The 26,441-nt window shown below is 45.8% G+C and overlaps 1 protein-coding gene across 2 annotated transcripts in view; it reads right to left on the minus strand.

Moving 5' to 3' along the window:
• The window catches only part of ASAH2 (N-acylsphingosine amidohydrolase 2), a 323,355-nt gene that overhangs the window by 102,400 nt on the left and 194,514 nt on the right, over window positions 1-26,441 (minus strand). For both annotated transcript variants that reach the window (XM_085605439.1, XM_085605430.1), the window contains one exon: window positions 12,733-12,772. In XM_085605439.1, coding sequence (XP_085461565.1) covers window positions 12,733-12,772 — 40 coding nt within the window. The remainder of the gene's footprint in view (window positions 1-12,732; window positions 12,773-26,441) is intronic.

Consider the following 26,441-nt stretch of genomic DNA (forward strand, 5'->3'; position numbering starts at 1 on the left):
ACTGAAATTACAACCATGAATGCATGACTAATACATTTTGGGTTTGATTTCTATTATATGCCTGTGAAGGAAGATCGTAGATAAAGAGAACAACGAACCATGCATCTAATGACCATTAGAGAGATTGATTTTATCAGAAAAGATCCGTTATTTATAATTTCATATTTCCAGAAAGAAAAGACAAATAGAGTTACACTTCTCTCTTTAGACAATTGAAGATAAGGTGCTCCCAAAAATGCTAAAGCACAGTGAGAGTGAGATAGGTGAATTTAACGTGTGCAACTGCTATACAACAAACAGATGTATAAAGATAGTGACTAATGTGGATATATTGGTTCTCAAATTGTAATCTGAAACAGCATAAAATGTAGGCCTGGTCGATGTTCCCAAAGTTCTGCTCCATCGAACTCCGCAAAGTGAAGAAAAACTTCAGCACTCCGTGAAGTTCCGCAAGTTGTGGAGTGTGGTAGGTTGTGCTGCTCGCACTGATATTTAATGCCGGGACTTTGTCCCATTCTGTAAAATCACCACGAACAGCTCTATGCGTTGTGCCAGAGGGCGCTGCTCCTTTCTGTTGCTCGAGTAGATATTCTGCTCAAGCAGCAGCTTCCTCAACGTGAGTGGCAGATTTCTCAACGCAAGCAGTCACAAACTGCCATGAGCGGTTGCAACCTCCCGCAATGACCCGCATTGACAAATCTCATCGGGAGTAGGTCTAGTGTCACTTCGCAGAGTTTTGCGGACCTCCGCACAGTGTGAGTAAAACTCCGCAAACTCCACCGGCGGAGCGGAATTCTTCCCCAACCCCTACTAAAATATTCCAAATCAAATAAAAAATAGTCCACTGGTATTATATCGACATTTTTACCCCATACAATTACTTATAAAGCGTCATCATCAGGATAAAGGAAGCACCCAAAGGGTAAAGGTACCCCCTGCAGCCCCATGCAACCTCCTGGCTTCACGAGGTTCGCCAGGCCTGATTACGCCCAAGCGAACACTAGGCCAAGCACGGGTTGGCAGCCCGCACTTCACTGCATCCAAAGGCCTGCAACAGCCACATGCAAGTTTCCGACACCACTAGGGCTGGGAGGCCTAACCGCGCGTGGGAGAGCACTAGGCCCAACACGGACCCTCACCTGATGCAGCATGGTGATCCACTACGAAGCGGCCACACTTTAGAACTACACCGGAGAGCACCTTCAGCGAACAGCGCCGGCAGGCACTGGCACCCCCACTCTGCCCTGCCAAGACACAGCCTGTGCCTAACACTCCATTGCCAAAGCGGGGTTCATAGCCTCTCCAGCCCCGGCTGGCTACAAACTACATTTTGTGCCATCATGTAGCACCCTAGCATAGACACTGTATGCAGACTTGGCGAAATATACAACAACATCGTCACCCTGTCTAACTGTGTGCTCTATAGTGGTGCATGGGCACCTGGTCCGGAACGATTACCTCTCCCTTCTCCCTGGAATCTGCGGAGCACAGTATCATTACGATAGGCAAACCAAGTTTGACAAACAGCAGCCACACACCAATGACACACAGGGACCACCACCTGGCGCCCTGTGCTCTGAACAGACACCAGTAGGACATCCCATACCTCAAGCAGATCTCTCGCACCGCTTCAACAAACTTATGGCAGCGGTAATGGGCATTAAATCCATTCTAGTCCCTAAAATAGATACGCTGTGTGCCAAGCTCAGTTTCTTGCATGAGGATCACAAGAAATTGAATGACAGAGTGGAGGATGTAGAATTGACAATAGCCTATGTTAGGCCTTCTGTGTCTTCCTCAGCAGCCCAAATCAGAACATTACAAGAAGAGGTGGAATACCTCAAGAACCATGTGGATGACCAGGAGGGCAGATCGCGCAGGAATAATGTCCGCTTGGTGGGTCTGCCGTAACGCATTGAGGGACAAATCATGGAACTGTACCTGGAAACCTGGTTCTCTGAAGTTATCCTTCGAGGCAAGCACTCCAAGTTTTTTCTGTAGAGCGCGCCCATAGAGTTCCGGGAGACCCCCCTTGACCGGGCAATTTCCCCAAACTGGTGGTTGCAAGCCTCTTCAATTACCGCAACAGGGACCACATCCTACAAGTAACAAGAGTCCAGGGCCCATAGGTAATTGAGAACACAGAGCTGCACTTTTATCTGGACTACATATTATCGGTGCAGCGCCGCAGGTCATCCTTCATGGAAGTCAAACGATGTCTCGGCGAGCACGAAATAAAGTATGCCCTACAATATCCTGCCTATCTGCGCATCCAACATAAAGGCAACGAGGTCTTCTGTCACTCTCCTGAGGACACCCGGAATTGGATAAAACAAAATGGCGTAGCACCAGCTCAAATTCACATCGGGTGCCTGCCAGCAATAGAAAAAGACCACGTATCGTGGACGTCGCGGCCTAGGCCAATGACAGCATCCCACCAAAGCTCAAGCAGCAAAGGAAAGAGAACACGCTCTCAAGCATGCTGAGAAACATGGCGCTTCTGCCTCCCCTCTACAATTAGATTCAGTAACAGAGTCCAGAACAGGAATACACTCTTTCACACTCGCAGCAACAAATGATGATAGGTGATGGCCCCACCGTGACACCGCAAACCTCGGATGAACTGGATTAATCAACTGCAGCTTTGGAACTTACTAGGATCATATTATAGGGACTAGTGGAAAACTCTATGCATGTGAAAAAACTCGCTGGCGAATATTATCCACTGACCCCGTTCGGCTTACCCATTAACGCCCTACTATGGCGGTCAAGGAGAACATGGTGATAAGGAACGAGATAAAACATGCATCACACATGATAAGTGACTGTCATAGACTTATCTTGAGTTATGTGATTTTGAATTTCTTTTTTCTTAAGTTTAATATGTTTGTATATAAGTGCATATGGCCTTTTGCCTGTTGGCAACTAGGCCTGGGGATGGGGGTTTGGTTTATTACTTGTTTTGGGGTGCCAGTCCATACCATACGACCACGTAATGTGCAAATTAATAGAATTGTCATTCATATGCTAACCAAACTCACGATGTACAGGGGGAGCTCATATTTGCATTGTTATCCACAATGGTGTAACCCCTCTTTCCCCCTCTTTCCCGCACCTCACTATTAGTTATATAAATTGAGGGGAATAATTACCTATTGTTGACTTGGAATGTGCGCGGACTGGCCAGCTGCGTCAAACAACACAAAGTTTCTCAGTACGTGCGCAGACACAAAATATCCATTGCTTTACTACAAGAGGCTCATCTCACACAGTAAACACTAAAATCACTGAGCAAACGATGGAGGGGCATGGTAATTGGCGTCACCTACTCTGGCTATGCCAGAGGTGCATTGATTTGGGTGGCTCCGGGAACCCCACTACAGACACTCCACACACGCGTCGACCTCCAGGGCCAGTACGCGATATTAGAAGGCACCCTTGATGGCTGCCCACTGACACTGGTCTCACTATATGAGCCTAATTCAGGAAAATCTACATTCCTACAGACATGAACCCCCAACACTTCTCAGGGACCCGACTGTACCTACCTACTGGGGGGGAGACTACAATAGCGTTTCAATCTAGTTTTGGATCGATCCCGTCCTCCCCTCCCAGGGGCACAGGCCATTGGGCTCGCACACCACTTGTCGACCTAGGCTACCCAGATGCAATTGACTGATTGCGCGCTAAACACCCCAAGGACCGAACATACACTATTCTAAGCTTCACGACCTATATACACAAATTGATGTTATTTACTGCACAGAAGCTGCCTTGGCTAAGGCAATCCACGATGACTACTTAGCCTGTACATTAGCGGACCACAGCCCCCTACAATTTCAATGGACCTGGGGTACATCCAGCCCTAACGTACCAACGTGGCGCCTCCCCCTAGAGGCACTTTGTGATCCTGCTCTGAGCGCCACCATATCACAATCCATACCTTCATATTTTCAAACTAATGATGGGACAGCCACACATGCAGGCATCGAGTGGGACGTACACAAGGTTGTTCTGTGTGGGCAGGTCATTCAAACAGTTTATGGGTCCCGTATGTCTCTCTCTAAGGAACTACAAGAGTTAGAAGCCGAAATACAATGTTGTGAACACAAAGCCCCTGCGGACCCGCACATAATACCCTTGCTTACTAAAGCCAGACTAGCACATACGGAAACAGGATAAATTGTGTGCTTTAGACTACAGGCAATGTTTGGCCAGGCGTCACGCAAAAGACGACAAGGCAAGCAAGACACTTGCATGGCTGCTGAAAACAAATCTCACGCAACCACCCATCACCGCTATATATGCCTCGGAAGGCAACATAGTGAATACACAGAAACAGATAAATCTTCCTAGAACAATCGGCTCTTACACTGGTGACACAGGCCCAATAAACAAAGCTGGAGGCCTCAATCACGGAGACTGAAATATCTTAAACTATTAAACAACTAGCCAGAGGTAAAACCCCTGGAATGGACAGCTGGCCCACAGAATTCAACACCACATACTTAACACAGTTGGTCCCCCAGTTGCTCACCATCTATAAAGAATCATTCAATAAAGGTATATTGCTTCCCTCTCCCTGCGAAGCTGTATTTGTGGTTCTCCCAAAACCCGGTAGAGACCCTCTCCTTATAAGCTCTTACCGTCCGTTATCTTTATTAACTTCGAACTATAAAATCCTAGGTAAACTTGTAGCCAACAGGCTACTGGATGTTTTCCCACTACTGGTTCACACGGACCAGAATGGGTTTATCCCTGGCAGAAACACGGGGGTAAATCTCCGTCAATTGCTAGACTGGCCCCAAACATCAATCGAGCAGCACTGGATCGCTGCCTTAGATATCGATAAAACACTTGATACCCTGGGATGGGATTATCTACTGGCAGTGCTGACACGGTTTGGTATAGGTCCCAAGTTCTTACGTTGGGTGAAAATACTTTACAAACCCACGAGCTCGGGTGCAAATGGGACGCATTGTCTTTCCGTCCTTTGACATTGAGCGGGGCACTCGGCAGGGTTGCCCACTCTCGCCAATTCCTTTGCCCTGGCCATGGAGCCCCTAACCTTCACACTTCGTAATCATGTCCTGGACTGCGGCACATGAGTACATACACAGTGGCACATAGTTTCCCTCTACGGGGACGATGCGCTGATCAATCTCCACAACCACGCCGAGGCCCTTCATGCTCTAATGGAATTACTAGACGCCCATACATGGTTATCGGGCCTGGAGATAAACTGGGCTAAGTCTGTTCTATGCCCAGTTTCGCCCATACCAGTGGTACAGAGGCAACAGCAACCTCACGCCCCACTTATCAGAGCATGTGACTCATTCAAATATTAAGGAGTCCAGATCTATCACTCCTCATCCGGTCCGATAGACGGCAATCTGGGTAAGGCAATTGCCAGCGCTAGAGCCACACTACCGTTCTGGACCAATCTTCCACTATCCCCCATTGGCCGGATAGCCATCTCCAAGATGCTTCTTCTTCCTAGGCTTCTGTACTTTTTTTATCGTTCTCCCTTACAGATTATCTCAGAACATATTTAAGTACCTGCGGTCACTGCTCATGTCCCTGATATGGGGCAGTTCCAGGGCGAGGGTAGCACTTCCGAAACTCCACCTCATCATATCAGAGGATGGATTAGGAGGGCCCAACTGGAAATTATACTACGCAGCTGCGCAACTCCAATGGCCCATGTGCTGGCTCGCAAAAGACAACTTATACGAACTGGATACCTGGGCAATAGCACTAAAGCAGCCTGACTACCTTGAATGGTTATCAGGTTCTAAAATGCTGCTACAGAGGAAAGATGGATATATCCTGATGTTGGCAGCCCGTAACGCTTGGACGAAATACGTGTTACCTAGACGTCGCCCCCCCCAGCATATGCCCCAGATCTCCCCCTCAAGACGATGTCGGGTACATACACTCGCTTAAAACACCCAGAACTGGCTGAGTGGCAAACGGCTGGCCTAACAGCGTGGGTGATTTATTCACAGACTCAACCCTATGTGATTTTGATACTCTGATGGATGTCTACGGTGTGTCACCAGTAACATTTGTTCTATATGCAACATTAACGCAACAAGCAACACAAACTTGGGGGGATGTAAGTTCTGTGCCCACAACCCCCGGAGCCAGTGGATACAATGTGTGGGAAATCCCAAAATCATCTCCACAAATGGCAGATTAAAATTCACCCAATTTATTTACTTACACCATACATACCTAAACCCGCATAAATTAGCAGATATGTATCCGTTAGCCACAGACATATGCCCGAGATGCCACAACTCGGACGCCAACTTTCTACACATGGTCTGGACATGCCCTCACATCACGACATTCTGGGGGTAAGTCTCAGAAATTTTAACAGCAGCAATGGGATCTCCAATTCCATCCCAGGGCATGCACTACGTGCTCAGCATTATGAAACCTAATGCACATCGCAAGAACTTCAATAAATTCCTAGATTTAGCACCGGTCCTGGCTAAACGTGTACTTGCTATGGCCTGGAAATCTCCGGCGGACCCCTCCACCCAGGTTTGGTTAGTGACCCTCCGCCGGATCCTGATGGCCGAACATGAGATACAGACATCCCAGGCTCCACGACCAACATGTAAGGACGCAACCTGTAGACTGGCAACATCATTTAACCACCATAGAACCCAGTCTCAGCGAAAGACGCACTAACCCGTAACACACCAGTGGCATTACCACCACAGCCCGAGGGGACATCTAAGACACTCCGCACACACATTTAGGCATGCACAGAGGTTATAGTTATGCAAACATAACTGTATACTGCCAGAATATCAACTCTTTAATATAGTACTACACAAATATCAGAAAAAGAATATCAAAAACATACTTTCATGAAAAGTGATTATATACTGGTAGTATAAGTTTATATCTTCAAGTTACTAAAAAGAGTAAATCTAAACTTTCCTGTACAAACTTTTGTTGTTGATATTCTTACCACAATATTTGTGTAGCATGATATTTTTGTGGTTGATATTCTGATTTGCGTGTGTACTAACATTTCAGTAAGTATAGATATATTTGTTGTGTGAAGTACATTTTTTTCCTTACACCCCAAAAAATGTGTGTTCATGTCTTTGATCTTGGCTAACCCAAGGCATGACGTTTGTTGGACAGTGTCATTCAAAAACATTATTTGCTGTGGGATGATGCAGGCTCTAAACAAAGCTTCTATCCCCTGCACTTGCCAATCTTTTGTACCCCAGACAGATTTTGTGTCAGTTATGTCTTTCCAAAAGTCGAAACCCTTTCTAGACAGTTGGGCATACCTACACTAATTTAGTGTCACAAATTCAGTCGTAAACATACATTTACAACTGACTTGACCTGTTTTACACTAGGCAGCAGTTCATAAAGGCATTCCTGGTACACGTAAACCCATTTACAGGAGAGGAGCTGTCTGCCATAAATCTGGAGATGTCTGCAGGTGTATATGCCACTCAAGCGACGTGAAGTGGGTATTCTAATTTTGGTTTGCCTTTAAAGTCTGGGAACATCCACAAACATGTACGCTTGTGAGCATTCTCAAACTCCTTTCTCTTCTATTTACACCCTGAAAAGGGTCATACATGTGCTCTAGTACAGGGCTAGAGTAACTGCCTTTCAAGGGTGGCAATGAGAATGGATCGCCCCTAGATATACTGGGGTTGCAGAGAGGGGGATTAAAACAAAAAAAAAGAAAAGATCTGAATTTGCATAGAGGACTGCATTTCCCTGTGTGGAGATCTTCGATATGGAGATCTTAATACAAAGGGAACAGGAGACCCTAAGGAAAGCTGTATGATCTCCAGAGGAGTATGCCTGGAAACCTGCCCTGGCGATGCTTTCCAGGCTTACATCTGGAAATGTTTGTGAATACTCCAAAGAGGTAAATCTACAGATGGGAGTAGGTGTATATCCAGAGGGGACTGTTTATGACTTTTTGTCAAAAAAGCTCTTATTTGTTTTTACTTATCCGTACCACCCATCTTTCTAATGGCATCAATGCATTCCCTGACCTGTATGTATTATTAACTATGCCCAGGCGCGGCCGGTAAAGGTAAGAGCCGGATAGGGAAAATAAACAAATAAAACCACTTACCTTGCGCTCTTTGCATCGCCGAGTCTGCGATATGGTGAGCCCAAGTTAAGTGTTTTTATTTATTCTATTTTCCCTATCACGTCATATGTCATCTTCCCCCCCGCCCCGCCCGCCCCATCGCTCTTACCTGTATCGCCACGCCTGACTATGTCAAAGGGCATGTTGCCTAGTGACTGCTGATTTTAAAACTGTGTCTGTGGATATTGTCATCATAGTTCTTTTCCCCTTATTCAAGAAGAGGATGGGATCACCAGTGCTGCTTTTTTACAATATCATCAAGTAGGACAAAAATACTAGAGGAGCAGCTCCTATCCGTTGTGACTATAGCTGCTCTTTCTCTTCACTACCATTAATTATTTAGTTCCTTCACCCTAGTAGGGAAAGTGAATTGCTCCTAACTCTGCATGGTAATAGTCATACCAGTATAGGATAGTAAAAACCTAGGGCCTTATTTACGAGGCCCCTTGCAGCACTTTTGCGCCGCAGAAGCATCACTTTTTTGACGCTCTGGTGGCACAATGTGATGCAGCATATTTACAATGCCTCCTTTTCATGGCCTTGTAAATATGTGCTCCTTTCACGCAGGACACTGTGGGTGTTTCCACGCAACACCCATGGAATCTGAAGCAGTCCCAGATTTACGAGGAATTGTAAAGCTGGGAATGCGTCAGATTCTAAAGCCACCCTAGGCGTGGCATTAGGGAGGCGTGACAAGCCGATATTTTTTCATTTCTCCTCGTTTTTTTAGGTCTCGCTGAGCCCAGCGCATGCGCTGACTCGGAGAGACATATTGTATGTGCCCTTTTTTAAGTGCTGCTTGCTGGCCTAGCGCTTGCGTGCATGTGAGCGTGCACGCGTGCAGCCGCCATGCGCTAGGCCAGCCAGCAGCACTCAGGAGAGCGTCATCGCGATCACTTTCGCTTTCACAGCGATCGTGATCGCGATGACGTTATAATCACTGCACCCGCGCTTTACTTTTAACATTAAAAGTAAAGCGAGGGTACCGCGATTATACCAAAAGTAAAGTAATAGAAAAAATATCTATTTCTTTACTTTTGGTATAATCGCGGCACCCACGCTTTACTTTAAACGTTAAAAGTAAAGCGCAGGTGCCGCGATTATACCAAAAGTAAAGAAATAGATGTTTTTTCTATTACTTTACTTTTGGTATAATCGAGGCACCCGCGCTTTACTTTTAATGTTAAAAGTAAAGCGCGGGTGACGCGGCTGCCTGGTGAGCAAGATCACCCTCACATCTGAAAGCTGCTTTATTTATTTCACTGGTGTGCTCATGTTGTTTCGTTTAACACTTTACATAGTGCATTTTTGTGCTCCCCCACCTCTGTAACTTGTAAGCACTTCCACAATCATTCCTTTTTTTAGGGGGGATTTTTCAGTATAGCGGAATCAGAGCACTTTACATGAGCACCAATTGCATTACAGACGTCACATTCATTTATAGGCACTGAGAGAATAAGTGACTTTCCCAGAATCACAGGATGTTTAGCCTGCGTAGAATTTCAGCGCTCTAGCAGTTACGCCACATCCTCTGCCCTTTCTATTGCTTTCTTAGTAGTATTCAGTCTGTCACTCTCCTTCGTTTCAAACCGGCAATAAAGCAACAGGGTGATGCTTAATAAAAACACATCAATAACGATGATATTATCATCATGCTTCCACATACTTCATTTGAATAAACTTTTCTCCAGCTGAGAAAGTAAGAAAGCAAGGGTCCATGTGTACCGAGACTGAACCCCTCTAAAGCTGTCCTTAAATAGCATTACTCTCAATATTTGGGTTGCCAAAAATATCACCCACTTTTTCACAACGCAGCTCTAGTACTCTATGAGACTTATGTGTTATCCAGGCTGGGCATTCATAACTATACAGACCTCTGCATGCACGGACACGCACACGCACAAACATTCTCAAGTCCGTATATAGGCCTGGGATCACACACACATTGTTAGTGTACTGACAGTGCCAGTGCGTGCGCGCACACACTCACACTGAGTAAACCTGGCCTGTGTGCAGGCACACACGGCAGTGTCAGTATTTAGACCTCACTCAGACACTCATTCTTAGTGTATAGGCTCGATGATGCATGCACACGCAGCACTCTCAGTATACAGACCTGCATACACGAACTCACATTCTTAGGGGAAAAACTGAAGTGAACACCATATGCTCAGCATTTGTACATGACTTTCAGCCATGCTGAACAGCAGCCGTGCTGCTATTCAGCATAGCTAAAAGACATTGACATTGACAAAGCGAATAGCTCTCGGATTGCCGAGACCTATTGGCTTTGTCAATGTTTGTTATTTGTTGCACTCTCAAAATCAAGCAGCTAAGTGTTCTAAACATACAATTCATTCACACATACAGACAGAGTGCACAAATAATCGAAGGAGTGGACTGTGATGGGAATCCAGTGCCTGAGTCGCACATTTTTTCGGTACACACCTGCTACTTAGGAGCTCAAAAAAGACACCGCAAAAAGGGATTGCACTTTCATAAATTGCACTTATGAATGCGGATTCTGCTATCATAGGGAATTTGCTGCATTCACAGCCTGACGGGAGAATTTGGGGAATTCTACGATACCATGGATGGCCATGAAAATGAAGTAAACACCAATTAATACTTTGATGTGGATTTGCAAAAACCCTTACAGTTAGTTTTGCAACATGGAACTACTGCTAATAAAGGCAGGAGTAAGCGCTTTTATATAGCGGGAAGGGTGAGGCAACACCTCCATGTTTAATGGAAGTGCATGGGTAGAAATTCTGAACCAGCTAGCCCTACTGTAAATATTAAAAGTAGAAATATAAGATATATGAAACATAGAAGTAACTCTACATGACTGACTAGCTTCCGTACTTCTAAACCATTTCATTTGTGACATTCGCAGAGGGTGTTGTGCTAAGAGTGGCTTTGTCAAACCACAGCATTGACGACGGTAAGTTATTCAGATGGTAGAATTATAACAGCAGTGGGTGTTCAATCTGACCTTTGAGGTTCAGGTTCGGTCACAGACATGCTTTCTTTTGAAGGTTTTCTATGCCCCTGCCCAATGCAGGGCTGCCAACCTTTGAGCTATCTCACACTGAACAGTTTGGAAGGGAGACAGATTGGGGATCTAACTGTAGCGGAGGAAAGGTGATAATGTTCCTTACAAAATGGAAGTGTGACTACCATGTACAGCAAGCAGTTATTGCTGATCTCCCTAAATGTTAGCCTCTGTTGATCATAGTAGAAGGGAGGTAAGCAGAGACAATTGTGGTGGAAAAATGAGAGGATGAGACCGGAAGGGGAGGAGCAACAGACCTAGCACATCTACCCAAACCCCTGCCTCATGTAGTTTTTGAGACTCCTTTGGTCTCCTTAGCTTTATACTCACTTGTGGTACGGCAGTAGATAATTCAATTTACAGAAATGATGGGAACATTTTTAAAATGTGACATTGGTAGACATGGTTGTTGGCAGTAAGATCACCACATCTGTTTCAGCACACTCAACATTGGTGTTTTTTCTCTTGCAGTTGGTTCGCATGCAAATATGTCTTGCAGCCCGTCTCCAAACTGCTTTTCAGCTCGTCTTTGCAACTGCAGACCGCGGCCAGCCAAATGTAAGACTGTTTTTACTGGGGCCAGACCACCTCTGGTATGCATATGGTTGGTGCCACTGCCGGACTGAGAACACAAACCAGTCCTGGCAATTAAGTCAGACCAGCCCTGCTTTTGTTACAGGGGGTCGATATTGCAGCACTGCTACAAAAAAAGCTCCCAGTAACACAAGCATTGGCATAGCCAATAGGTCTCGCTTTTGGGACCTTATAAGTAATTAGCTATGCAGCACAATATCCTTGATGCAACATCATCAACTGTTGCATGGCTAGACACTTATAAGGTCCCAAAAGCGAGACCTATTGGCTATGCCAATGCTTGTTTCTCTTTTTTATGTGTGCTGCATTCTGCACACATAGAAAGAGGAAATTGCCTCAATTGATTGATATTGTGTGGAAAGGTTTCCCTTTCTGCTCAAAATCAATCAGCCCTGCAATGCAGGGACTCTTACACCATGGTGTAAGGGTGCCTGCGTTGGCGCAAGGCAGCCCATTGTGCCCCAGCGCAGCGGAAAAGGACAGAAATGTGCCATATCTCAAAGATATGGTGCATTCCTGTCCTTTTCTTTTGATGCAGGGCTGAGCAGCAAGATTCCTTCCGGCACTGCCCTGCACCAAAACCTAGTAAATGAGGCCCACAGTATAGCAATCTGCTGGTTTTTGGCTAGGTTAGAACTATACAAACACCAACTACATGCATAAATGCATACATTCTTACATACATACATACATACATACATAAATACATACATACATACATACATAATTTATTCACCAACACTTTGAAACAAAACACCGGTTTTGTATTTGTTTTACAAAATTAGATTTATCCTTCTTTCACATCACCCTCAATGCTCACCATGTAAATATCATACTAATGGGATACTTTATTGACTAACAGGTGATTTTGGTTAAGACGTCTCTAATGTCAGAAACATGACATCAAGGATGTATTTGCTTCTGCTTCCATTACCTGTTGAACAGCTTGCCTGAGCCTTCTTCCAGCCATAGTTCTGTTGGAAATAAAAATACATTATTGGGATACAAATTTGACAAAATAGATCATGAAAAAAGCCACTGGCAAAATGACTCTTGCAGTGGACAGTTCTGTATCAACTTTTTGTGAGAAAATGTCATGTTACTGAATATATCATACATTTTCGCTCTATAAGTCCTGTTCGCAAAGAAAATTTTGAATGTAAAGTGGTAATCCTGCAGTACTTTTAAACATATATTTACATGCATTTGTGGGAAGAAAATGAGACTATTCAGGGAATATCAATCAATCAATCAATCAGGGTCTCAAGGTGCTGGGGGGGGGGGGGGAATGCGGCGCCTGTTCAGTCGAAGGGCCAGGTCTTAAGGTTCTTCCTGAAGGTGTGGAGGGTGGGGGAGCGTCTGATGTTGACAAGGAGCTCATTCCAGGCTTTGGCTGCGACATAAGAGAAAGCTCTTCCGCCTGCTCTGGTTCTGCGGCTGCGGGGGTTTCTGCGAGGGTGAGGTCTGCGGAATGAAGGTTCCTATTGGCTACGTGGAAGGGAACTCTCTCGTTGAGGTATTTGGGTCCGATGTTGTGGAGTGATTTGTAGGCGTTGGTGAGCAGTTTGAAGGTTACTCCCTTCTCAACGGGGAGCCAGTGGAGGTCACGTAGGTGTTGGGTCATATGTTTGTGCCGTGGGGTTCCGAGGACGAGTCTGGCTGCGGCGTTCTGGATGGTTTGGAGCCTGTGGAGAAGGGTTTTGTTGATCCCGGCGCAGAGTTGCCGTAGTCTAGTCTGCTGGTTATGAGAGCGTGGGTATCCATTTGAAAGTCTTGAGGAGGATCCAAAGGCAGTTGAAACTGGTGGAGGCGATGGAGTTGATCTGGCGAGTCATGGTGAGGGAGGAGTCGAGGATGATGCCGAGGTTCCGTGCGTGGTCTGTCAGGGTGGGCGGAATCCCGAGGGCGGAGAGCCACCAGGTGATGTCCCAGGTGGAGGTGGAGGGTCCGAGAATGAGTACCTTGGTCTTCTCCGAGTTGAACTTCGGCCAGCTGCTTTTCATCCAGGCGGCTATGTCCCTCATTCCTTCCTGGAAGCAGTGTCTGGTGTCTTCTGGGTTCTTTGTGAGGGAGAGGATGAGCTGGGTGTCGTCGGCGTATGATACTATGCTTAACCCGTGTTGTCTGACGATGGCGGCGAGGGGGGCCATGTAGATGTTGAAGAGCGTGGGGCTGAGCGATGATGCTTGGGGTACTCCGCAGTTGATCTGTGTGGGTCATCTGTGAGGGAATATTTATGTTCAATTAGGAAAAAAAGAAAGGACTATCTCTTCTTTGTGCTTTTACTAATGCAGACTTGGATATTTCAGGGCAAATTCACAAAAGCAAGTAAGAGTATGTAAAAGAGGACTCCTGTAGTACTACTTCCCGTACTACTAAATGCTTTTGTGAATCGTGAATCAATGAATTTTTCTAGGATGCGGTGAGACTCAATACATTTTGGTCAGCTTATAACAAGATAGAATGTCATTTTGGGAGAGTGGTTGAGAATAGAGAAAAATGACTTCTGCAAATGGGGATTAATCACGATTCACTTGAAGGGAATTAGTAAATGTGCAAATGACAACGATATAGGTTTTTGTCCACATGTAGCAAGCACCTGGACTGAATTCCCTCATCTGCTATGTCGTAAATCTACATCGAGGGCACCCAGTGCCTAATTTGAGCCGGTCTTTGCCGGTGAGGGCCACCGGCACACAGTTGTGGGACCAGGACTTATATTTCTGTGTTAGGCATTTAGCAAGAGAGAGAAATCAAAATGAAACGGAAAGACGGAGGAAGAGAGAGACGTAAAAACCACCTTACATGGAGAAATCAGCAACCTGCACCAGTGAAATAGAGGTAGTGTATTAAAGAGGGCTGAGGTGTATTTGAGTCTTCTCAGCATTGGTATTCAGCGTGTCAATATTTAATTTAACCAGCCACGGGCTTCTGAGAAGTGCTTTTGGCACCGGCACTCATTCTTTTGCAAATTAAGCACTGAGGGCACCACCATGCTAAAGAGAACTCCAGAGAAAGAATAGAGCTGATAACATTTCACACAGGTAAAATGCCTGCGTAGTCTGTGTTAATTGCATTTCAAAGAGTCAAGGCATGCAAAATATGTGAATGACAGTATCATGAATGAGATGAAGTGGCATTGATGGCTGTCCAGCAAGTAGGGGGCATTCTCTAGGAGAAAACCAGCTTCCATAAAAGGAACTGCCTGCCCATAGAAAGTAAGTATAGTTGAGAGGGGAAACAGCCTTTAGAATGCGTCTCGAACCACGCTGTACCTTTACAACATGGTCCGAACCAAAAATGCGTCTTTACAACGCATTCCTTTACCATGCACGTCATTACAACAACTTGCATTAGGGAAAGCATTGTTGGACTGATGTTGCACTTTATGTCCAACACTTTCCCTACTTTTGCACGGACTGGAGTTAGAATAGTAAATTATACTATTCAAAAGTCCAGCGCTTTGCCTAAGGCAAGTCGTTGTAAGTGACAGAATGTGTTGCAAAGACGCATTTGTGGTTCGGACTGCATTATAAAGACATGCATGGTTCTAACTAAGCCTGGGCAAAACACTACGCTACGCTCGCGTAGTTTGCGAAGTTTGCACTACTTCGCACTACGGGAATTGCACGTAGCACAGTGCAAACAAGTGCAGCCGTCATTTTTTGCTTGCTCGCGGTCCTCAACGTCAAGTTGGCGACAGCGAGCAAGCAAAATGACATCCCGGCGAGACTTTTTCCTCGTTCGCGATCAGCAACATCAAGTTGCCGATCGCGAGCGTGGAAAATAAACCTCCCGACGAGCTTCTCAACGCGGGGAGGTCAGGTTTCTCATTGCGAGTGGTAGTGTATGCTCGCGACCGTTCGCGATGAGAAACTACCAGTCCGCGTTGTGAAAGCTGCCGCTCGAGTAGAAATCTACTTGAGCGGCAGAAAACGACCACTTGCACTGTGCAAGATGCAGTTTGAACTGATTGCACAGTACGGACAAGCATCCGGCACTGTGCAATCAGTGCGAACAGCAGTTTGCGAAGCTACACGTAGCTCGCGTAGTGCGAAGTGCACTTCGCGTAGCTACGCATAGCGCTGCTTCGCAAACTACGCCCAGGGTTAGTTCTAACATATAACCGATTGAGACAAAGCATGGGGCATGTGTCTGAGAGGTCAAGAGTGGTGGACATATAGGGGAATTTATTCAAACCACTAGGTATTCAGCACTAGGAGACAGGGTAATCTCAGGAACAAAGAATCTAAATCAAAATAACTGGATCAAAGGATAAGCTTAGCCGATAAAGTTCTCCTCTAAGGAGGGCTCTATCTTCAAGACCTATAGCATGACGGAGCTCGAGGGACCACTTGCATGTTTTCATTCTTAATTTAAAAATAGCTGTAACCCTTGAAATTCCAAGTAATAAATGAAAATAAGGGGAGTTCTAGTTGCTCTTTGACAATTAGTATTATGAAATCTAAATAGATTCAACTCAGCACTGGTTCTAGAAGGTAGGACACAAAGGCCAGGCACAACCAGTGTGCATCTGGTGAGTGACAAACCACAGATGAAAAAATCTCCCTTTGGTTTCTTCAATGCATTCAAGAGAATGCAACCCATGCTCGCTTACCTTTATTTCATCACTTGAATGAACACAAGTTTTGGCTTCTTTAAAGGGGCTTTCCATTAAATGATGTCTCAGAGCACAAGCTGGCCCAAGATGACATCATCAAACAAAGAACCAATCTATAATGTCTACTTTCTTTAATGGTGTTTGGATAGGAAAGTTCCTGCAAGGTGTACAGACGTGTACCCTAGCCTGAGTTGTAGACTGCATGTGACACTGATATCCTGACTTTATTTTGGGCCTGGCGTCATGCTAATATAGTGTGTACACAGAGGCCTTGACCTATGCCTTGTGATTTGCATTCCAGAATCTGTAACCTGGATGGGCACCAATAAACGTGCCCTCATAGTGAGCATTACACTTCTGTTCATGTCGTAGGTGCATCACATAAAGCAGTGGTGAGAGGGTACCATGTCTTTTGAATTGATTATGTGAATAGACCTCTTTCTCTGTTTTAAGGAGAGGTGAGCCTACCTGCTCCTCTTGTGTTAGTTAAGTTCTGCTGTCATGTGAAACCCAGAACCTTGAGCTGGGCCCCCATGTGTATGTCAAGTCTGTAGCACATATCTGGCAGTAGGACTCTGTGTGCTGCAAAAGTCTGGGCGCTGGCACCACAGTGTTCCATTTTGGATGTCCTTGGATTTGAAAAGCGATAAGATGGAGGATGTCCACCAGACAGTCAAAGTGTATTGCCTGAATACCTATAGCAGCAGGGTGGAGGCCCAAGCACTGAAGTGAGGGAGGGTGGGTACTGGACTACATTTACAAATTCGATGAGGAAACTGTTAGCAAATGGCTGCTGATTAGTTCTTCCTAAGAATTGCCATTTGTTACCGGTAAAGTGTGGGTCTGCAGTTTCCGTTATTCAAGGTAAGGAAAATTCTAGACAGGTTAAGCCTGGTGCATGGATCTCACACTTCATTGTGCCCATGTTTGGATGGTCCTGCTTGGAGTTAGCCCCATTGCTTGCTACCTGCTGTGAAAGCCATCACTTTGCACAAGGGTCTGGAGAGCAGCATGAGAATAACATTTAAACAAAAAAACAAGCTAGACGGTCTTTGAAATCGTACACTGTGGAACCACATCCCCTGTCTGGAAAAAGTGTTGAAAGTGGTATTGAAACCACCCACGTTTTTTAAGACACAGGTTCTTCCTGACCAACGAAAAAAGTACTTCTCATAGTACTTACAAAGCTGCTGTGTAACCACGACTGATGTCTGCCTGACAGTCTCCCAGAGATGAGGGACATCATTTGAAGCCCGGACTTTGCTCCAGGAACTATGGGTCTACCTCAAGTTCCTACAGGCTCAACGTTCCTCGAATTGGAGGGAACTGGCAGCAGTTTCCCATCCACTATAGGATTTCTGTTCACAGTTTTTGTGACCATCTGTTCTGATGCAAACAAACAATGTGGACACCAAGGCTTACATAAACGATCTGAGTAGCACTTAGTCTTGGCACTGGGCAGAGTGTCATGTCATGTCACTTCCTGCAGATCACATCGGAGATCTGGTCAAGTAAAGAGCTGTCACTTTCCCTTATCTCTTGCCTTTACTTTTTCTAACCAGATCTTCTCTTAGTTTAGCATGAGGTTCGGCTGTCCTGTTCTAGACTTATTTGCTTCAAAGCACAATGCAAAGCTCCCAGTACAGCTTCCATTACTGGACCCACTACTACACCTGTCCTTGGCCATGGAGGTGTCTGTATTCCCTTCTCCCATCCCTCTTCTTCAAAGATATCTGCTGAGGGTGTGTCAGAGTTAGTCTTGGGTGCTGGTGGAGTTTGGCACTTCATCTTGCCATAAGACATTCTGGATTCTTCTTTTATGCCAGAGGCACTGGTGAAGGAGTGTTCCATCACCTTTGAGCACTCTTTTTTCCCTTTTAATATGACTTTCTCATCTCCCCTTTCAATTTAACACCAAGGCTTACCATAACCATTAAGATGGCAGACGGATGGCAGCCGGTCTGAAGGTCTCAGCCATCTTATCACCAAAATAGGCCACTGGGCAGAGTGTGACATTATGTGGATCACAGCAGTTCGTATCAGAGATCACTTTCCCTCATCACTGGAGTTTTCTTTATATCCCAAGAGCTTCTCTTGGTAATGCACAAGGTTTGACATTCCTGCTCTGGACATATTTACTTCTCTCCCAGAGTACTGCTACCATTTTTGGGACCCACAAACTTGAGGTCAGACGGTCTTTTGTTTGCACTTCCCCTCATCCCACTTCTTCAGAGTGCTTATTAGTATTAGGCTTGGGTGGAGGTGGTCACTATGTTTTGGAATCGTATGTACAGCTTGACTCTCCTACACCAGATGACACTGGATAAGGAGTGTGTTCTCTCCCTGGTTGTGAAGGTTCTGGTTTCTTCTCCCACACCACATGTCACTGAAGAAAGAGTATGTTCTCCTCCTGGTTCCATCTTCATTGATTGTCCCGCTCTTCTTTCAACTTCCCAGAAACTCAAATTAATGGTTTAGCTCTTGAATGGTTAAGAATGCTCTATGTGAGATTTTTCCATGCAATAGTCTTTAGTCTTAAGAGTCCCGAAATCTCACATGAACTCGACCTCGAAGGCTTATATCCATCACTGGGACTCCTTTCAATTTTGGTGTACCGCTCAGGAACGACTAGCTTGAGAATGTGAAGGTGGTGTGATGCTACAATTTGTTCTGAAGGTTTAGATAACGGCTTGGAGTCTCCACTTTTCAGTGGGCTGCCATCAAAACTTTCAGGGAACCCTGGGGTTGAGTGAAAACATTTGGGCCTTATTTCTGTTCAAAGGATGATCTTTAATAAGCCCTGATTTCAGATTTTAAGTGCAGTTGTGGGTTGTTCGATTCAATTCATGCTAGATGCTGTACAACTTCATCCTTTTGAAACCTTAAAGGACATTTCCTTGAAGTGTTTTGGCTCTCAAGGTTATATTTCTCACAGCAATTACTTTGGCTTCAAGGTTGAGAGAATCTGGCCCATTACTTTGTGCTTGTTCTTATCCAGAAATTTTAACCCAAAGGGCATTTCTCAGGGGAGGACTTGATTTCATACCTAAAATCTCATCTAAGAAGAATTTAGAACATGAGATTACTCTTCCTTCTTTCTTTCCTAATCTAGTTTGAGACGAAGAACATGTTCCTCACACATGCTCTTCACACTATTTATATCCACAGATATATCTCTATTTAATTGCTTGTTCTGCAGAGAGTTATTGTTATGATTCTTTCATTATCCAAGTTAGTTCTGCTAGAAAGGTCTCAAACATACTCCCCCTTTTTGGAGTAGATGGAACATGCCTGTCAATTTTTCAGCTCAACCGTCTGTGGATGTTGAGCTTTCTACTTGTATTCAAAGGCCATAGATTTTGGGTCCAAGGTTTTGTCCTCTGTATTCTTTGGTTGACTGTTTTTCTCATTTCTGTGATACTTTGCATGAAACTTTCATTAGTGTGTTTTCACAATCTCATGTTATGAGATTGCGTTTTTCACAGCTTTTGAGTGACAACCAACAGCACTAGCTTGGTACATTCTTATGGAGTAAAGAAGGTGGGCAAGGTTTGGCATCAGGAATTAGTGTCCTGATTACTTACTGGTAATTATAATTACTCCTGGGGCTATTCCTTTTTTTCGCTTCCCTTTCACAAGGTTTGTATTGCCGTTTAACAGGTGTGGTTGGCTTGAAACTTACACGATTTGATGGAGATAGCGTTACATTTTATGGCTACACCTATGGAGGAGGGGCTAGGATCACACAAAGGGAGTTATGATTAAAAAAACACTTAGATATGACAGACTACATTCTGCCAGATTTAGAGAAGCCTACAAAAAGGCAGACAGCTCTGTACATTGAAGGGATCTGCCAGTTTGATGGTTCCCTTCAATCAACAAAACGTTTGCTGGGTTGCAACCATCAGTTTTGACGGCCAAAACAAACAAGGATTGGCATAGCCAATAGGTGTCGCCTTTGTGACCTTATAAGTGTTTAGCCAGAGCTATGTGAGTTGTGGACAGGTAACAAAGCAGTAGTAGGCTGCAGTAGAAATTACACTAGTTGTGTTTATTCTTTAGTATCATATTTACTACCATAGAATATTTTATTTTATTATAAGACACCGCATGTTAATAGTTCCCAAGTGACCACACACCTAACTGCAGTGTGAAAACAAAACTATGAGCCTCTGTTGGTAAGTTTAGAGACTGTAGCACTCCTTTGTAGTTTAATGTTTATGAAGGTAGATTGGAAAAAAGGCACATAGAAATAAAATGTAAGACTAATTATAAAAAGGATAACTATTGTGCAGGTCACAGTCCACCCTGCCACATTAAAAAGGAACACAAGTTCAGTCAGCTTGGCCACGTCTTTTTATTGTCAACTACTTTATTTTTACACAAATACAGTACCATGCACACAATTCCCCCAAGTACAACTGGCTGTAAAGACGCCACTTGTAACTACTATGGTTTTAAAAACAAAACTGTGCTGTATTACGTATTTACAGACTGGCGCATGATTGAACAGTTCTCAGCGATTCTCCAAGGTCGGTGTGAGGAAGAGATTCAAAGGGGGGTTGGTGGAGGTCCCTGGAGACACCAAGGGGCATTAACACTGCTATAGCCACCGTGCGGTATAAACAAGTAAATCACCACGCGCACGTGATGAGCAGAAAATTGCACCTCCCGCTGTAAAGCTGCGATCAAGGCACGCCTGGCAGTTGCCATAGTAATCATGTGACGCTGTGTGATTTATTGTCACATAACAAAATATTGTAAGGGTGCTTAAGATACCTTCGGCATTCCCAGATTCGAGAGCAAACTCTATGATGAATGTCCTCCTATTTGAGAGATATACCCAACCAATTAAAACATCGGCGAACAGCTCTTTAAATGCAAATTCAAAGCGGGTGCCGTCTTTAAAATATGAAAGAGACCTACACGGCAGAGTCTCCTCTCGAGGCGACCTCCGACCTCCCGCGCTGTCTGCTTTAAAGGTAGCAGTTTTCTGTGCGACTGCCTAATGAATATTTAAGCAGGAGTAAGGGCGGTATGAGGTAATAAATCCCACAGGAGACTAGTTCCGGAGCGATGCATCGATTATCGAAACAAGCACGCGTGCTGGCAAATTTACAGAAGAGGCCGCGTCACTGCGCGCGGCCTGTTCGGCGTATTGCGGATGCGTTCATACACATCCTCTGATTAGAAGGATGGAGTTGATCTAACTGCCAACCCTAATCTTTTTACAAGATAACGCAGCAGAAAAAGAATTGCTTTTAAATACCATTTGCTCCAGGGTAATTTATAAATAAAAATCATCTGGGACAGCGCAGCATGGACGTTCATTTGAACGTTCCTGCTCATAGAAAGGATACTGTGGAGAAATGAAGTATTACCATCCTAAACACATACAGAAGAACCAGTAATAAACCCAGGCTGGGCCCCTTTCTTTGAATATTCCAGAGCACCGTGGTTGGCCCACGCAGAGGAAACCATTAAATATGATGAAACACCCAATGCATGCGATAGAGAAAATACAGGACTCTGTTCCGGGAGGTGACTTGTATTTCCTACCTGCATTAGCAAGTCCCATGTGGACCCTTGAGTCATCATTACGCCATTTAAGAGCTCCCGTGTGAGGCAGCGAGTTTCCAAAGCATAGCTTTTGGGGGCTGTTGTGCTCACAGCTTTTTACCTTCGAGCCAGATCTGTGACGCTGCTTTTGTGCCATGCGCCCACTAGGTTGAGTAGGCGAAACACATTGAATGAAAAGGGACGGGCTTAGACTTCCTTTGTTGTGGTACCAATGATTGCAGTGTCTCATCCCGAATGTGGGCTGTTAGTAAAGACAACAACAGACAGATACCGCTTATCAGGATGTACAAAGGAGACACAACAATAAGTGGATCCGCAAAGTCCCTATCAGCCCTCGCCCGCATAAAATATTCAAGCATCAATGAACCGATCTTGGCAGATTTACAACGAGCAGATTTCTCGCACAGGTACGTGCAAATGAAAACACGCTAGTGATGCGAGCGCGCGCAGCAGCAGGAGAAAGTGAAAGTGATCGTGCTGGAAGGGAGGCAGATGGCGGCTGCGCGCGTGAACGCAAGCTTTAGGCCAGCAAAAGCCTCTGGTAGCACTTTGAAAACCCCGATACTAAATGTCTCGCAGTGCAGCGCATGCGCTGGCTCAGGCGAGACCTAAAAACGTACGAAGTTGTATTTTAGTATGCCTCTTACAACCTCTGAGTATGTCTAACCCTGCCCATATATGGGTATAATATATGTACAGTTCTTATACATGGGGTGTCATGGAGCAAAGAGGTGTCAGATCAAGTTCGGCTCCGGTTCTTTTACACAGGACAGTGCTTTTAGTTCAAAACATAGCAGCACATGCACGCTTGCTAATACTTTTCCTTCTTCTCATAAGATGAAATTTGCAAAGTCGCCTCTATTTGTTTCACATTTAAGCTGGCTTGCTTATGAATAGAGCATTAGATAATGACAATTTCCCATCTGTAGCTTGTCAATATGAGTTTCAGAAAATTAGACTGCCTATTTCAACATGCAAGCCTACTTTCTACATCACAAAGTGTTGTACATGTAATGCTTTGTGACCATGTGGCATGCAGCCAGGCCTGTACTCTATGTAACAATAAAAATACATAGAGAAGCCTAAAGTCTCACCACACCTGTCAGTAGGGTAAGAAATCGGGTGAGGAAGATGGTGCCAGAAGTTAAGATAATCAATAAGTATTTGAGACAGTACTAAAGGTACATATTTTTCTCTTCTTATACATGTTCATAGGTGGCCCTATTTTGTCATTGTCTTTAATGATTTATACAAAGGTTTGTGGAGATGTGACCTGTAGATCACTGTGGCTATCTGTAGTGTGCATTAAAACACTGAACCAGGTGGGGGCGTGGCTTGTGAAGCCAACATGGCGGAAGCTCTTTAACAGAGCTCAGCATGGACCCTTTATAATCCTGCGATTATCCGACTATGAACCTGTCATCGGACGTCCCTCAGAGGACCCCATGCCTTAGACTACGGGACAAAGCTGCAGAGGTGATACGAGATGCTGAGAGTACCCTGTGGTGCTAACTTGCTGCCCGCAGCGCTGTCGGGCCACATGGGCCAGGGGAGAAGCCACTCCTTGGCTTGGGCCATCCTGAGCGGAGGTGGCCCTGTTGAGGTCAACTGCTCAAGGCATGGGGTGTGAACCCAGCGGTCAGTGCCAAAAACCACAGATAGACCTATTCTGCTCCAGCTTCCCCCTCCTGCTACCCGGCTGCCTGCGCTCAGGCCTCGGGGACTGGGAGACCTCCCGGGGCATTGAAATCAGTTAGGTGCCACCCCAGAAAGTCCCGTGGGGAGCCTAGCAAAGGGGAGGTGCCATGTGACTGCTGGGTCACCAGAGCCCTTAAAGAACGTGACCCGGCCCAGTGCACTGCATGGGTGAGTCTGGGGCTCTGTGCTTCATCCCCGCTCACCACTGCCTGTAGAACAAGGGGACAGAAACTTCAGATTTCCCTGCTGAGTGAAGCCAACTGCTGGAGCAGCCGTAGGCCCTGGAACTGAGATTGAGGGATTGGCCTTTCCCAGGCGACCTCTGGGATAGTCCGGCCGTGTGACTCTGAGGCGTGCCGTGTGAGCTCAAATGCCTGTAATTAGACTACCTGTATAATCGTGGGGATCTGGAGCCCTCTTCACTAATTTCCTTTGTCGCCAGAGCAGCCTGGGTGTGTTCTGGGCAGTGAGAGGCTTAGGCCCTGGTTTAAGGAGGGCATGCCTACTCCCCCTCCGGCACATTGGCTTGCTGTGTCTCCTCATCCATTAGCCACAAGCTCTGTCTGTGCATGCCACCCCCTGCCTCCTTCAGTTATCCGCACTTATCCGCACTTCTACGCCCAGAGGTGATTGGCAAAATCCATGCTCTCCTTGTACCTCAGCAGTGACGGGTAATGGTGCTCATTATCAGACTGTCTCTCCGGGACCCAATACTGTCCTGCCTCTCCTGACATACTGTGAAAGCCTATGTTTGGGCCAGAACCTCCTACCGCCTCTGCCCGGGCCTTCTCTGCTCCACTTCTGCTCTGCAGTGAGGAAGACTCTTGTTGGGGTGTTCCGCATTGCCGTCGACGACGCCCAACAAGCTCTCACCTAGCCACCCCTGACCCTCTATGCAAATTGCAGAGGATACTCTCTATCGTTATGAGAAAGGCTGTTTGTGCTGGAGCAAAGTCGCGGCAAACGGGCCATGTCTCTGCCGCTAGAAGTGCTGTGTAGAGCCCCTGCACCACCGACATGCGTAAAGACAGGCCTACCCAACCAGCGACCTCGCAGACCAGAATAAAGCAATATACCACTGCACCTGCAAATGCCCATCATGGAGGCTCCGAGGGAGAGGACAAAAGCTGCCCATGAGGCGGAGATCTTGCCATGATTCTTCAAGCCATTCCAACTTCATAAGTGGCTGTGGAATCTAAATTGTAGAGGTACGCATGGTCCACCAAGACCTCAGAAATGCCACAGCCCGGATCTCTGAAGCTGAGTCCCGTACCTCCACATTCAAGGATGAAGTCACGTTCCTTAAGACCCAGGTCTCTGGTCTTCTCACACGCACATCATAACTGCACAGCCACACAAAACACGCAGAGAACTGCTCCAGGTGCAGCAATGTGCATGTGATCGGCATCCCTGAAGGAACTGCACCTCAGCAGGCTTTCTGGAGACGTGGATTAGATCATGGATGCCCACCGACCAATTGTCATCCTGGTTTGCCATAGAAAGTGCCTACCAGGCTTTGACCCCCAAACCTCCTGTGGGATCCTCCCCCAAACCAATGATCGCATGTATCCTAAATTTCAGAGACAGAGATGCGATCCTGTGGGAAGCGCTTTCCCGACCGGAACTTCACTGCGGAGACATTAAGGTTCTCCTTTTCCCTGACTACACCCAGGAGATGTATTAACAATGCCCCTTTGACATCGAGATCAAGCAGAAACTTAGGGCCTTGGGCCTACAATACCATCTCCTGTCCCCCGCCAGGCTCCGCGTGATCCACGTGAATCCCATTTCTTTGAAACTCCAGAGCCTGGCTCACAGAGGAGCAAACCCTTCGAGTTCACGCAGAAACCTCACCGTGAGGATCTAGATCCACTGCACCTGCTGGGATCATACCGGCACCCAAGCCACCCAAATATCACACGTGCTCCCGGAAGAGACACTACACTAACCACTCAACACCTTCCAGATCTCCTAAAGTGCATGAACATTCAACTTGTCAATCACATCAACCCCGGGCCTCCGGTGTGGGGGACCAGGAATTTGGCCCGGAAACTCACCTCAATGCCACACCCTTACTGCCAACAGAGAACAGGCAGCCAAGGATCTCTCTCGAAGTCTTGCATTAAAACTCCTCTGTTGATTAATGTCCACAGGACATTATCGCCTTCTTCACTGAAGGTTGGTCCAATTATTTCAATGGCAATCACCTATCCATCAAATGTTGAGGGATTCTACCTCTGTATATGTTGATTTCCTATTTTTAACTTTCCTTTTTCAGGGCGATAGATGCTTCTAGGGTAGAAGTATGGGGTCAGTAGGGAGTAGGGAGATGGGGATTCATGACAAGGTTACAGTTGTTTGTGTTGTTAATATTAGCTTGTTGTATTGCCTGTTTTAATTTTCCTTTCCCCCACCAACTCACACCCGCATTGTATTCCATGCGGCACTTGTCAAGGCCCGGCTTCTAGTCCTACACTGCAAGCTCAAGCTCCTGTCCACATAACGGTCATGGTGTCTTCCTTACTCTCCTCCTTGCAAGACACTTATCACCCCAGTGATGGCATCCTTTCAAATCTTGTCCTGGAACGTTGATGGCCACATGGACCTGGGGACGTGGACTGCAGTCCTTACCTTTGCCCACTGACACCTCCCAGAGGCTCTCCTGCTCCAAGAAACCCACCTTATAGGTAGCCGCTGCCCTTTCCTGGCACAGAAGGGATATGATAGGGTTTTTCATGCGGGCT

The sequence above is a fragment of the Triturus cristatus genome, chromosome 1_2 (genome assembly GCF_964204655.1).
Source record: "Triturus cristatus chromosome 1_2, aTriCri1.1, whole genome shotgun sequence".
Lineage (NCBI taxonomy): Eukaryota > Metazoa > Chordata > Amphibia > Caudata > Salamandridae > Triturus > Triturus cristatus.